Here is a 15,919-nt window from a genome sequence, read left to right on the forward strand (position 1 = left end):
TTTTTTAAAAAATGTAAAGAAAAAATAGAGCAAGGGTATTATTTGCATTCAATAAATAAAATAAAAAAACTCAAAAAAATATAGAAATGATTATAGAAAAAAATGAACAAATAACTGTAAAAATAAATGATGATAACTATTCTTTTATACTGTCCCTTATTTGTCTTTATATTTACATATTATTATTTTCATATACATATCATACATATATTTTCTCTCTTCATTTTTCCACATTTATTAATATATTTTTTATTTCCTTTTATGTATTTATTGTTTATAAATATTTCCATATTTTAAATACATTTTTACATTCTTTATATTCACTTTATTTGTCATTTTTCCATAATTATTTCCTTACTGCTCTACAGATTTATTCTTTTTCAAGACCCTATTTATATGCTTTCATTTGTTGTTATATTCTTTTATTGTTATGTTATGTATTTTTTTTTATTAGACATTAAAAATAAAATGAGTGGATCCATCATTAATGTTCACACCTGTTTGGAAAGAAGGCAGGCCTTATTGGACTGCAGGTTTTCCTATTATGTTGTTTTTATACAGGGTGGACACAATGTGATAGTAAAGTTATTGAATCCATCCATCCATTGTCGTGTGCTTATCCAAAAAATAAAAACAAACAAACAGTATATATATTGTAGCTGATGTTTATTAGTTTATGTTCTGGTGCATAATTGAAGACTCATTATCATCATTACAAAGTGGGCTGTAATGGAGAAGACTGTCTCTTCCTCCCTAATTAGGACGGCAGATTCTCTTAATTTGCCCAAATTAAATTCTCTTATGTTATGTTCCCTTATGAGAACACTCCAATTCGAGAAAAAAAAATGAAATAAAACTTGAACATGAAAACAAAACTGTCTCTTAAACAGCACTTAGTGAGCGGGCGCTCACTGATGCACAGGGACACTTTTACATGAATTTGAAATGAAATGGGACCGACCTGGTGAGATCAGCCTGCTGCTGGAGTTGCTCCTGCACTTTACGGCAAACCTCGCCAGCCGTTTCATAGACTTTGCCGACTTTGGTGAAGAGGGCGGCGATCTTGTCGCTGCGGAGGAAACCGGCTGCCCGTCTCTTCAGCATGTGACCCATGCAGGCCTCGATGGCGGCTGCAGAGAGACGAGGACGAGAGTTGAGAGCGGTAATATTGATAAGAGAGGAGGACAGAGAAGTAAAATGTTCAACATGAGGAAGGAAGACGGTATGAGAGATTATCAGCAAAATATATCTGAAAACTGAAAAGAAAGAAACACTCAATAGGTGAGAGAACAGGGAAAGACAGTTTGACTGCAGTGTATGGAGGTCCCCTCTTTGATAGACAGATGTCGCTTAAGGCTGTAAGTCCCCTCTTGGCAATTTCTTTAAAAAAATTTAAAAAATCACATTTGGAGTAATATTGTGAAAGAAGACCTCCAAAGTAAATTTTCAATTCTATTTTTGTATTTTTAAAACGACCACTAATAGAAGTTCCCACTTGGATTGTGAAGTCTGACAGTCCCCTGTTGTTGATGTTGGTGTGTGTGTGTGTGTGTGTGTGTGTCGATGCGCACGCGTGCATGTAATCATGGATGAAAATGTGGACCTGGTGACACCAATTATCAGGTGAATTACCACAGAATTGGATCTTGAGTATTTTGCCAGGCGTTTATGTCAGTCTGTGGAGAGATTTTGTCAGCCGGTGTGAGGTGTATGAAGTGTGAAATATTAAAAATGGAAAAGGATCATGCTCGGTTAAGCTTGAATGTGCTCCATACATTTCACGAAAATCTGCACATTCGATTTTGCACGCATCATTTTGAAAAAACAAATACAAATATCTACATCTAATTTCAATCTGTCCTGTCCTGTTTGCGCAACAATACCTTCCTCTAAAGCAAATGTTTGGAAAATTTTAGATTTGCAAATGACTAGACAGCCAATGTGTGCAGTATCAAGTGTGTAATTTATGTGCAATGCGCTCAGCATAACAGTATAAAGCCAACAATGATGACTTTTTTACAGCGTACAGTGTCCTACATATCTGCACAAATGTCAACATGTTGCGGCCGCTCATCTCTCAGTCCACCTCCAGGCTTTCTTTCTCAGAGTTTTGCTAATGGACTTATGTGTGGAGGTAATGTGATTAAGGAACACTTTCCTCTGTATCTCTTGTTCTAGTGGAGAGATGACGGCTGCTTATTAAATTAGAAGCAACACAGTCACCTGAAATGTGATTTTCTGAAGTGAGGTACAATTGCAGGCCGCCCACAACACCTTTAAATATTTAGAGGGTTGGAGGCAGTAACCTGTGTGCAGCTGCTCCCTCGGCGTGCCCTTTACACCGTGAGTACTTGTGTTGTCCGTTCATTACCGATAAAGATCAGATCATATAAACTTTAATGATCTCTGTGGGGGAAATTGGCTCTCGGCAGCAGAAAAGCAGTGATAGAAATCTGCAAGAAAAATGGTGGGTTGTAAAGGGGGACTGCATGACAATTACTGTACAGCAGCAGAAAGTTACTGTGAGAAAGAAACACTTAAAGCCCCCATGAGACAGAACTTTTTTTTTTATTTTTATAATAGTTAGGTCACCAGGTCAAGTTTCCTTAGCTTTTTGACTTTAAATCTCAAGTTAAGTTTTGAGTCTAGCAACAAGTCTACAGCTCTGATATACACTCTGAATACTGATATGCAAAAGCACAAATGCACTGTAAAGCAACAGCAGGGCATTAGTATATTAGCTGTAGCAGAGAGACAGAAGTGGCCTGGATAAATGCATTAAGTCATATGCAGAAAATGAGGGAGAAATGGAGGTAAACAGTCTCTTTCTTACTGCAGTCCATCCATTAGCCGGCTCCCTTCCTCTGTAATTGCTGCGTTAATGCTCAGCCATAATGAGCTTCTTAGGGCTGATGGTAACACTGTAACACAATTACTCAAGCAAGAGCAAACACAGAACTTGCCACGCGCTCATTTCAACATATGTGGTTCGTGGTTTGATAAGTTTTAATAATGTGCTGACTTATTGGTACACTGAAATTAAATAAAGGCTTTCTGGAAAAGTAATGCATGAATGCAAATGGATCTCTGTGTAAATGTAAAGGGAATATCTCGCTTCATTTAAAAAAAGAAAAAAAAGTCCATCTGCAGTATGAAATCATATCAGCTCTGAGCTTTTGCGTCTTTTTTTCTCCCTCTGTGAGGTGAATGTGGAGGATATTACAGCGGAATATAATGACCAACAACAACATAATTCTCTGTGATGCTGGGAAAAACTAGTGCTTTATGAGTGTAATAGTCTGCTTTTATTGCTGCTCTTGCAGCCTTAGAGGGAGCGCTGAGAGGCTTTAGGTTTTCAGTTCAAAAAGCTTTGTACAGTGCGTTCATGGCGGCCTTTTTCTGTCAGATTAACATGTTAACCCTTTGAAACCTGAGCAAATTGGCTTGATATCTTTCAAAAACATGAAAAGATGGCAATTTTGTGTTTTTCACTGATGACTGTCTTGGCCAGTTCTCTAATTTCAAAACTATTTTTTAATATTTAATTTAACATTTATAAATATATTTTTCTGGACATTTCCCCTAATTTTTTCAATTTTTTCATGTAATTTTCTTGATACCTTTTAAGAATTTCTTGCAATTTGCAGATCATTTTATGTCAAGTTGCTGATTGCCCTTTTTTATAAAGAAATCAAACAAATTTGCTCCAGTTTCAAAGGTTTTAAATGCCGATGAAAGAAAAAAGAAAACTGATGCTGTTTCAGGTTTCAAAGGGTTAACCTTTAGAGAAGTTTTCTTGGTATATAACGGGAAGATTAGTGGCTGTGAAGTTGAAGCTGAAGTGGAGGTTTACAGGGAGCGTGTGTCTTGGAGGGAACATTAAATTTGAGCAGAGGATGCGAGCAGCTCTCCCAGAGGAGAGACCGCACCCCGCTGCCCTCACTCTGCTGCCGTCCCTCACCACCAGCGCGCTTATTCATGTTAAGGCGTCTGTGACTCTGATGAATCATCAAATCCTCTGTAATGTGCATAATTGCCTTAATATTGGGCTGGAGGAAAAAGCATGCAAAATTTAAGCTTTGTTTTGCAGTAAAATGATGATGAGTTGATTAATGACAATCAAACTGTGTCTTTAAGGGAATTTGGATTTTCTCTCTCTCTCTCTCTCTCTCGTGATTTTTTTTTCTTTTTTGGTGATTCTGACAGATTTCCGGGGTTTTAGGATTCATTCATGGCGTTCTCTAATCCGCTCGAGTCTCCACATACCAAAAACTGGAAACTGACAATATGGGTCATTATTTGTAAAAAGGCCCGATGCAGTTGTGTTTCTGCAGACGACAGTCTTGTTTCTTCAATGTTTTTTTTTTTTTTTTTTAATCACTTGTCGACACAAACTAAAACCTCCTTAGACTATTCTTTCACCTTTTTTCTTCGCGACGTACCAGATACTGAGGGATGTATGCTGGTGAGCAGAAATGGCTTTAATGGGTAAGAAATTAAATTTTATAGAGCTGGTATATGTAGCAAACACATACTTGCACACACTTTCCTCTACATCAAAATTCAGTACAAACAGTTCTCTGTTTTTGTCCCTTTTTGTATCTTTTGGATGAACGGGCTTTAAAGATATTTGTGTTGAGACAGAAAATAAAGCACTAAGTGTTTTAGAGGTAGTGGCAGGTGCATGCGTCTCCACTGAGATCATTAGCAGATCTAATGAAGACAAAGCTAATTAAACAGCGCTGCTTGTCTCACTTCCTGTCTGTATCGGTCTGTCTGTCTGACTAACTGTCTCAGGTTTCCTGTTTATCTGCTGCTGTCGGTGTCTCACGCTGTCACCTCTCTCAGGTGTACAGCCCCTTCCTCACCCCAGCGTCTGCCACAAAGACTTTGTCTTCTGTCCAAAGACGTCTGCAGACAGCCTGTTGTCCTCTTCAACCCTCTGGTCTCACTGATGCTGTTAACCAGATAAAAATCTCTTAAAAATCTCCCCCGGAGGCACCTGGTCAAATGGGTAAAAACTGTACATGAAGGAGAAAGGAGAAGACTAGTGTAAGGACAGTCGTTCAGTAAATTTTACGTGATGTTAGAAAAAGTCGAATTATTGTGTTAGTCCAACTAAAACTGGACTTTTAAAATACACGTAAAAATGTTAGTCCGACTGAAATCGCACTAAAGCGAATTTCTCAAAGTCAGACTTACACACTTGGATAATGCGGTTGGCGGTTAATTTTTTTTTTTTAATGTTTACGCCTCAACCATAAGGCATTCGTGCATGAACCACAGTTCGATATGTAACCCGTTTGCTGCTTGCTAACTTGTTTGGTGTGTGACTGCGACTTTGAAAGTCCTATAACAACTAGCTGAAAGTCGGACGTACTTTCGTCTATAAATCCATTCTCCCCCAATTATTATATACTGGGACAAGGACAGTAGTCCAATAAATGGCCTCATCAAGCGATAACTGATATCTCTATGTGCTCAGCTGAGATCTCGTGTTTTCCCACTGATGGTTGAAACTGGACGGTATGAGAATTTAGAAGAAGAAATGTGGATTTCGCGTATGTGTTGTTTGGCTGATATAGAAAACGAGCTCCATTTTGTTTTCTACTGCCCTTTTTATGTGGACATTTTTTTGTTTAGTAACATAAAAACAAATATTGATTTAGTACATATGGATGATGCACAAAGATTAAGGTGATTTTTTGCATAAGAAACATTTAGGTGAGCTCGTATCTGGAGAATTATCGGGAGATGAGGAAACCAGTTCTTTGTAAAGATAAACTTTTGTAAAAATGAATATTGGTCACCATTGGACATTATTTTGTAACTAACTTATTTTGTGTACATACTTTTTTTTTTGCTGATATGTGTAAAACCAGCAGATGGCACATGCTTTGTATTGTCTTGTAGAGAAAGGGTGAAAATAAGCTCATGTGCTTGTGGCCCCAGGCCCCCAAAACATTACATCTGCCCCTGGTAATAATAATGAGAGCTCAGCGCGAGCGGCTGGATGAGACACGGAGCGATGCGTCCTGGTGTTTCTAAATAATTCATCCAAAGTCTGATTAAAGCTGAAACTAACACAAAGTAGTCTGTAGAAGCCTAAATAAATCACTTTCCACCTCTGTGGCTGTTTCAGTGCTGTGGCTGTCAAACACTCAGCTGTTCTACAGTCCAAGTCGTTCAGTGCATTTGGTTCGCTGCAGAGCTTTTCTTATCATCACTGGCTGTTCGTGTTGTCTGTCAAAACATGGTTGGACGTCTCATATCTCAATCGAGGAAAAGTTGTAAATAAATAAATATATTTGTGACAAATATCTATGACAGCCTGCATCTTTACCACTTTGCTACTAGGACTCCTCAACAACCTGTTACGTTTGAATCTGTTTGTGTTTAAAAGCTGTAAGAAGCTGCTGCAGTAAAGCTCCCTGCCACCAGCAACACTCTTCTGTCGGTAAGTGTGCAAGAAACTCCATTTTTATTTCACCTGCCTTCTGCTGACTGTAAGGAAGCAAACCTGTCATAGTCAGAGTAAGTTTGTATCCAACTGGCATCATTTCTTCCCATCATGTCAAGAGGACCGCACACCATCTGGTTGCTTGTTATTTTCAGCATTTTCCTGTAACTATTTTTTTAAAAACCCAAAGCAAGGTTAGAATCACCTGGTGTAAGCTTACATAAAAATAGGAAACCTGCTGCACCAGCCTGCAGGCATCTTACAGCCCAGATACACAAAACTGACATCAAAGTACTATTCAACACAAAGGCCGATCGCCTCGTGTCGCCTGTGTCTCCGCCAAAAAGTTGCACTTGAAAACACTGCAAAGACTACAGTCAACGGCTAACTAGCACTTAGGTTCTGTGCCATCTTGAAAGGTAAGAACTGTCCACACCAGCAGGCAGCGGTGCTCTGTACCGGTCAAAAAATGACATTCAGGACACAAGTTGGTCAGTTCGCACATGAACTCAATACTGAAGGCACAAATGATAGTTACAGTGTGCTAGTGAAACAATTTCAAACCATTTCTGCTAAAGAGCTCAAAGAATAATAGAATAATATTATCTCATATAACAAGTTTGCTTCAATCTTGTGCTGTCTTTTTTTTTTCTTTACAACTTCCAGTCAAAGGGTTTTCTCTCACAGAGGGGCTCTGCTAGCGATTCAGTATGCTGAATTGACCAAACAACAGCAGTCAAGAGCCAAACACTGCCTCCTGCAAAAAACTGGGGCAAGAGTTGCTCACAAACGGCCAGACATTGACCATCAGATCTCACAGAATTCAGAAATATGTAAAATGATAATGACCTCTGAACACCGCATTGTGTTGAAATTATGTTTGTTTGTCTTTTTCTTTGTTAAAATGTGTCTTATGTGCATATGCACACAAAAGGCTAAGTAAGTTCACTCGTGCTAATTTGTACAATATCATACAAACCATTGTATGAGAATATGCTGTATGTCATCACATGGACCACCAGCCCCTGATGTTACCATGGCTTCATTATAGCCTCACATGAGCTATTACCCCCAAAACACACCAAACACTTCAGACGTCTACAGACGTCATACAGTAGGCGAGAATAAATTATTTATGATGTTAGGCAGAAAAAAACAAAAAAAAAAAGAAGATTGCTTGTTGTAGCGGCCATTAATTGAAATATATATATATACTTTTTTGGAATATAGGGGGAATTGATATTATCTGAGACTATATTTTGATTGCAGTTGACTTAGTTATGTAGCGTTAGGCGCAACTGTGTTTAGTGTGAAACTGACGGGTTACAGCGTAACAGTTTGTGTTGACTTTACACTCAAATGATGGCTGTTAAACAGATTACAGAGGCAGGGACACGTCTCAGCAGACTCAAAGACACGACACAGAATCTCCCTGTTGATCACAACGTCTCCGGGTACGCATACACAACAGTAATACTGCATACAGCTGCATGTATGTGCGAGCTACGATTGATGACTTTAATCATCCTGCTAACTTCAGGCCCTGCAAGTTGATAAACACACAGAGTGGATGCGTGCGTCTGTGTGATAAAAGTGACATAATTGTGCATGACTATTAAAGGTAACTGCTGGTGGGTTGTCTCATGCTGGATTTGTAGCTCTCATAACGTCACGCTTAAAGAGCGTGTGACGCTCAACCAACACCAGGGAAGGCGGCCTGCAACATGGCAGCATGGGAGGAACTTTTACTTTGTGAAACCTCGGGGAGCTATTTTTATTTAACAGTTAGTAGCTCATATTTCTGGAGTAAGTTTTTCAGCTGTAAGTCTTTCTTGTTTTGGTAAATAATTCTCCATCTATAGATAGCATGAGATCACATCCAAGCACAGTTTGTGAGAAATCCATAATCAGAGTTCGCTTTTAATAACTCATAACACAATGTACTGTACACACCACTACACACACCTCGGAGTAAAGACCTCAGAGACACAGAAGCTTTGAAAAGAGGGCGATCTTTTCAAAGCCTTCAAGGAAATACTTGTGGAAGTCTTCAGCCTCCCTCTGAACTGCAAAATCTCTTTGAGTTGTGAAATGGTTTGATTTAGGATTTAGAGCAGCAAAAACTGGAAAGCTTCCATTAGCAGAGAGAGTTCAGGCGGCCCGTCAGCTCCCACAACTAACCTTACACCAGCAAATATATTAAAAACATCAACATTTTCTCATGCCAAATCATAAAGAGTAAACATGATAGTTCGCTAAGATGATAAAATATGTATTCCATCTGTTTTTGACAGATCCATCGCATGCTTTTTCCAGAACAACATCTGATATAAACGAACTCTGGACTATTTTTATCTGTTTCCGAGGGGTCTATACCTGTCTGACTTTATGAGTCATGCTGCCGCTCCTGAAGTTGGTGCGGATACAGACAAGAAAAGTGAGACAGTGGGGGACACTGGTGAAGCAACGACAAGAGGATTGAGACAGGTGTAGGAGATTGCAGGGGAAAAAGTAACCCGGAGGACGGATGAAAAACGGCAGAGATGATATTGATTTTAGCAGAGAGGATGGGAAACACTTGCTTTTTTAACTCCCACTTTCTCCTCGGGCTGCCCGACTCCCACAAGGAAATCACAAAGTCTGCTGTTGAACAGGTGACACGGCGGTGTTTATGCAGCACTTGTTTGTGGCACACGAAGGAGCTGAAATATAAATGTCTAAAAAAAGTCCTCAAGTTGAGGCTTTGGGGAACAAAACTTGAGTCTGTTGTTCAGCTCAAAGCGAAACTATGACTTTTAAACGAGGACATAAACTAATCTTTACCTTGCAAATAAAAAGTTTCTCTGTTTATCTGAGTAGGAAAAGCACAGGTGTAACATAATAACATCAATAGTTGTGAATATATATATATATATATATATATATATATACTGTGTTCCAGCAAACTCATCGTATAGCGCCGCTTTGTTGGTGTTTTCGAGCGTGATGCCAAAACCACCGTGTCCAACCAGAATGTGTCCAGACGGCGTCAGATAAGAAACAAAAGCGATGTGGATCCATGTTTCAAAGGGTTAAGTTGCTATCACTTAGAGAGAAGAATAGAATTTCACTTTTTCACCTCGTAAAATGAAGCAAATGCAACAAAATGAAGTTTCTTTGTGATTTTTTTCACAAACACCCAGCGCAGCTTTAATCAACAGCCTCATAAACGTGTCAGTGATTCTTCTTAACAGCAGTTTCTGGAAGCTAGTGGGGGATATTTATCACCGAGGGTGATAACTGATGGGTCATTTATTTCTCCTGCGCTGAGTTCAGACTCCTTTCGGCTTTTAAACCTCTAAAAACTGAGAAAATTGGTTTGATTTCTTTAGAAAACAAACAAAAAACAAAAAAAATCGGAAAAGATTACTAAAAATTACTTGAAATTTAGCTGTGTGGAGATTATTAGATATAAAAAAGGAAAAATTAAAAATTAAGAATTATACATTTGAAATTATATATTTTTTGAAAATATCGCTGTCTTAAGGTCATATTATTTTTTATTTTTTCCTCCTTTAATTTCCAGTATTTTTCTTGTAACTTCTTACTAATTGCCTGCTTTTTTTGGCTATTTGTTGTTGAATTGCTTCTTGCCTTCTTACCATGTTTTCAAAAGAATTCAAGCAAATTTGCTCAGGTTTCAAAGGGTTAAAAAAGAAGCCCCTGTTCAAGATAAGGAATTATATGTAAAAATGTCAAACGCTGATATTTGCTTTTTTTAAGATGACAAAGGAAGAGAAGTGTTGACAGCGCCGGGCCCCGGTATCGGCTTCACACAGGTGTGGATGGAGTGTGTATTTTGGCCCATGTGTGAGGAGGATCAGGGCGTTCTGAATCGGCTCGGCCAGATTTAGTGTAAATTGACTCAGTCTCTCGGGGGTTTCTGCCTCTCACGCCTTTTCCTGCTCTCTTGCGTGGGATGGGAGGATGTTGGAAGGAAAGAGGAAGAGAGAGGGGGCAGAGATGGTCAAGGGGTCAGTCAGGTTGGCATGGCGACCGATCCACATCTGCTTTCGGTTGCCATTGGAAATGAACTGCTGCTGCGGCTGCTGTGTGCGGAGCTTCAGCTTTGCCTTCCTGCTCCTTTGCTGCGTTGCAACCTCGGTTGTTTGAGTCGGAGCTGCGATGGAAGCTTTTCAGACATGCAGCGTCTGCTATGACTAAGACTGCAGCGGATATAGGAGGGATTGGCGGGTTCAGGGCAGGGCTTAGTAAAATGTAATTATAACTGAGGTGAGTCAGAATGGAAATAAAGGTGCAGGGAACACAGGCAGAGAAAAAAAAGTCAAGCAGGATGTAAAATAAAGAGAAAGGAAGGGTCTGTGTTGTCTCTGAGCTCATTTATAACAGCCAAGTCAGAAACTAGGCCTGTCATGATAACTGCTTTTGTTGGATGATATAATGTCCCAGAAATAATTGCGATAAATGCTATCATTTTCATTTTTAAACCATTTTATGCTACAGATATAATAATATAACAATATAATAATGCACCCTTTCAAAGAGCATTTAATTAATATTCAGACTTTGAAACTGAAACATGAAAATAATATTGAAGTTTTTTAAAATAAATACTGTAAAATGTATTTATACATTTTAGCAGGGTTGGGTAATATATTGAATATACTCAATGTATCGCAGCTCGCTCCACGTGGGAATTATATAAAAGGACTACATCCCGTTTGATGGCGGCGCATGTAGATGCAGCAGCCAGTAACTCCTCAAATCCTTGCTACTTTTTTAATATATTTTTCTATTGTTCGACACCATAGCTTCTTCTGCTGAAGCATGACTTTTCTATGATAGAAAAGCACTTATAAACATCAGGAAAAGTTGTGTGGGGTTTGGACTGAATGCAGCAGACCGCGAGAAGATCTCCACCAACAGCATATGCCGAGCGGCCAGTCGGACCAAAAGGGAGAAACAAAACCGAAAGCGCCGTACAAAGAGAGGGAGGAGAGCTGGCATCAGGGAGAGGCTGACGCGACTTGGACCAAGAGCGGCTCCTCTACCGGGCCCTCTTCTGGCTACTGTCTAGACGCAGGAGAATAAAGTGGATGAGATGTGACTGAGGCTCACTCAGCAACAGGAAATCAGACACTGCTCTGTACACATCTTCAGAGCTGATGAAATTCTCTCATAAATGTGACAAACCCATTCACTGTTTCAAACTGACCACTCTCCTTTGATCTCTCAGACATTTTCTCCAACACATGCATGCTGCACACACATATTACGTATGTTTTGAATACACAGGAGAGACAGACAATCATCTCATCTTCAGGCCTTTAATCTCCCAAACACACATGCACGCGCTAGCATGTGTGTGAGTCAACATTATCGCCTCGTGATTCGCACCTTATCTTTACACCTCTTCCTCCACTCTCTCACGCTTCCTCTGTTCACCTTGTGACTTCCAACACCTCCTCTCTCTCTGTCCGTGCATTCTCCGGTCTTGTTTTCACACGGTGCTTTTAAATTATTAGTTTATTGTGGAAACACAGTTCAAGTCTGAGCTGTGAAGTGATGAACATGCGTGGTGGATTCTCTAAATGGTTTCTGCTGCAAGATGAAGAAATCATACAGCATATTCTAATGCTGCACTGGACAAGAGTTTGTGCTGTTCTGAAAAAAGTCTCTTTCATGGATTCAAACTATTTAACCATGAAATAATATAATAACTAATGGTTTTATTAATGGTTGAAGAATCATGTAGTGAGGGCGTTTTGGTAACATTTTAGATATGTATCTATAATTTATTATGAGGGCATTCATAGTGAATTATAATAAATTCATAATGCTTTATGCTCATAAACACACATAACACTCACTGATGCAATATATGAGTAGTTAAATACATTATAGATATGACTTATGATGACTTATAGGTGGCAAGGGTTTTATAAACTATAGGTTGACTGATGGGGCTTATAATGCATCATAGATACTTACACTCACCTATGCACATATAGGACTCAGTGTGCTATAACAGTCCATGCAGCATCATAAGTTATCATTGTATATGTAAAGTAAGATGGGGTACACACCGATGCATACATACATTTTCATGTAGTATAAGTATCTATAATGCATTATAATAATAATAAATAAAAATAATACAACAATAAGATGAGATAAAAACATAAAATAAACACAATAAAAATAAAATAATACTAATTAAATTAAAATTAATTTGATTTTATTTTTATTATTTTTATTTTATCCTATTTAAGATAAAATCTTTTTTGTCACAAGAACAAACACAAACAAACAATGGAAATAAATAAGTAAACACACAAAATTATTATTATTATTATTATTATTATTATTATATTACTATTATTTCATTTTATCATATTATTGTTGTTGTTATGGTTAATGTTTTTGTCATTATACTTATTTTGTTCATTAATTTACTTATTTATCTATTTTTATATTTAATTTTATTATTTATTCCTGTATGATTTAAATACATATCAGATTGAGTCTGCATCTTAAAAATGCAGGCTCCCCTGCTGGAATGCACTATAGGTGTTTTCACGTGTGGACTTATAATTAACCCCACGTGTTGGCTTTCTTTGTGTTATTGCCATATGTACACGCTGAAGAAGCATCTGGCCCGAAACGTCTGTCAACAATAATAAAAAAAATGCTGTAATCGTCGCGCTGTCCTGATCTCAACTAAACTGACATCCAATCTCAAAAAGTTGAACTGTGTGTGACTGCGTTTTGTCCAGTTTTTAAAACGTTTCTATAAACCATTAGTCAGTGGTTTATTAACTATGATAATTTAATGACTTTACTTGGAAACCTTGAGTACCTTGTAAGAAAGTCAAAGCTCAGAGTTTGCTGTAAAAATGAGCTCATCAGCCTAAAGCAGAGGAAAGTGCCCGATCATCCTCACATGGAGAATCATTACGTATGAAACTAAGTTACACTATTTGCAATGATGATCATGACTTTAATCTTATCAAGCGTGACTAAGAGTAAATATAAAAATCCACCCCCCGTGAAGCTGCTGTGATCCATCAGCTGTCAGATGATTCCTCACATCCATCATGAATCGCTTCCAGTGGTGCCACCGCAGCAGCAGTCTGGCATTTTTCAGAGCCCTCCTTCTCTTAACTGGCATTGTGTCACATTACGGAGAATCAATGGTTTCACTGTGAGGAGACAGATGTGCTCATTATCTGCGGAGTGCAGCACTAATCACAGTGATTGTCACAGAGAGTTTGGGGCTGATTAAGCATTGGGTTGTCGGGAGGCTGCTGTGTCTGTTTGCATGTGCCGGTGAACGAATATCAAGTTTCTGCTGAGGACACTTGATATTAAGCAGCATCCTGAGCGTTAGCGAAGTGTGAGATGTGATGGTCGAGACTGTTTGTCGTCACAGCGCTCTTCATGGGAGCAGCTGTTTGCAGAGGTGTCATTGCTCAGGTTGCCACGGTGGGATCTTTTTCACGCTCGTTCCTCCAGAAAACATCCGAATGTTGCCAACTTGTAAATTTCTGCCTTCAACGGCTGCTATGTGGCGACCAAGTTGCTATATTTTACAGAGAGCTACACATTAGTGGGCTTGAAAATTAAGTCAGAGCCCCCAAACTACTCATGACGTACAGCCCCACCCGACACTAAACACAACTGTAATGCAACGTTTTTTATGAAGCCCACAGCCGAGCGGAAGCCGAGCAGCAGCGGCAGCGGCAGATGAGCGGAGGCGGTGGCGGAGGCGGGTGGCGGAGGCAGCGGTGGCGGCGGCGGCGGCAGCGGCAGCGGGCAGCGGTAGAGGCAGCTAAATATGGTTATTTTATTTTGTCCCGGTTTTCTTGCTATCATATTTTAAAAACGGTATTGCAACGACGACAACGCACACTCACTGTGTACTCTCGAGCCTCACTCTCGACAATCAGGTCGAAGTACTCCCACAAACTTGCCACAAGCAGAGAGAGGTGTGTGTGTGTTTTGTGTGTGTCACATGACTTGGCCAGAGCTTCAGCAAGGAGCAAAGACTTTAGAGCAACCAAAAGAGAAAAAAGCAAAAAAGAGTACTGAGACCGGCCCGACCTGAGCCCTTATTATGTATTTAAAAACAAAGCCTCTTTGGTAGGACTCGGGTCGGGTACTATGCATATATTTTTACAAAAACACAGGGAGTGACTTTGCTCTAATTAAGAACTTTGTGAGTTAGTGAACTCACAGCGCTGTCACTTTATGTGTCGCTGCCCACGTCTTCAAGTTGTCTCCAGTGATTCAAACAGATCTGGACTTCTGCCAGACAAACACAAATTCCCAAACAGAGATCCAAACAGAGATCGGCTGACTCGTGAACACGCTGCCAGGCTGAATGAATGAAACACGATGGTACTTCAGTGTGATTATCAGGTTAGTGATTCTGTAACCCGGAAAAATTAAAACACTTCAAAAAGATTTTCCATCGAGAATTACCGCCTCATAGTTTAAACTCCTGAAGTTGCAGCTACAGTTTACATCCATGTGTGTGAAAACATGGATGTTTCACACACATCTTCCCCTCAGCAGCACAGAAGATCTAAACAATCCCGTTTCAAGGTGATCAAATGACCGAAACGTCTCCCCCCCGTTATCGTCGTCCTCCTACTGGTGCATGGGCTATTTGTCTGAAACGTGAACTGCAGCTGTGACATCGCCGTTCTCACAGGATTTGCACATTGCCAGTTTGCGACAGAAGGGGTTTATTATATATATCTGCGTTTTGCAAAAAATACCACCCTGCAACCTGGTTTCAAAAGTTTACATTTTCAGGCTCCCAAAATAGTGTTGTCGTTCTGAACGAAAGTGCCAAACCACAACAAAACGTTTCATGCAGGAACTGCTGTCGCGTAAAAAAGCAGCCTCTAAAATGGTTTCTGATTGGCCGTCCTGTCATAAATGCGTCTGACAGATGCTCAACAAACCAGATTTCATCAGCTTTACAATCTGTGCCAACCAGCGCTGCTCTTCGCCCACGCAGACGGTTTCACTTTGACATATGCTGTCAGGATTCCTGAAACCACCTCGAATTCAGACACTAATTACCCTCTGTGCTGGTCTGTTAGTTAATGTCGTAAACACGACTGCTGGACCTCTTTGAACGCTCAAACACTTTGAATTCATTGTCATGTTTTTAAGCAACTTGAAGGTTTTTTTTTAATCCATTTTCTCATGTGGTGTTTCCATTACTGTGTCCACCCACTGTGGAAGGTACAGAGTCCATGTTGTTTGCGTGGGAGTGAGAGAGGTTGCAACCGGCTGCCAGCAGCGAGGAAGAAAAGAGAAGAGAGGGATGGAGGGATTAAAACCAGTGTGGGAGAGGTGACAGCGAGTATCGGTTCTCACAACCCCTCCCTCTCTCTGGGCCTCCTCCCTGATGCCTGCTGCATCTCGCCAGGTGGTCAGGACTCC

General features: G+C 39.7%; 1 protein-coding gene across 1 annotated transcript in view; it reads right to left on the bottom strand.

Annotated features, from left to right (window-relative positions):
• Positions 1-15,919, bottom strand: part of LOC121943057 (small G protein signaling modulator 2-like) — a 137,156-nt gene that overhangs the window by 83,532 nt on the left and 37,705 nt on the right. Inside the window, 1 exon segment of the mRNA XM_042486433.1 lies at positions 962-1,130. Coding sequence (XP_042342367.1) covers positions 962-1,130 — 169 coding nt within the window.

The sequence above is a fragment of the Plectropomus leopardus genome, chromosome 5 (genome assembly GCF_008729295.1).
Source record: "Plectropomus leopardus isolate mb chromosome 5, YSFRI_Pleo_2.0, whole genome shotgun sequence".
NCBI classification, from domain to species: domain Eukaryota; kingdom Metazoa; phylum Chordata; class Actinopteri; order Perciformes; family Serranidae; genus Plectropomus; species Plectropomus leopardus.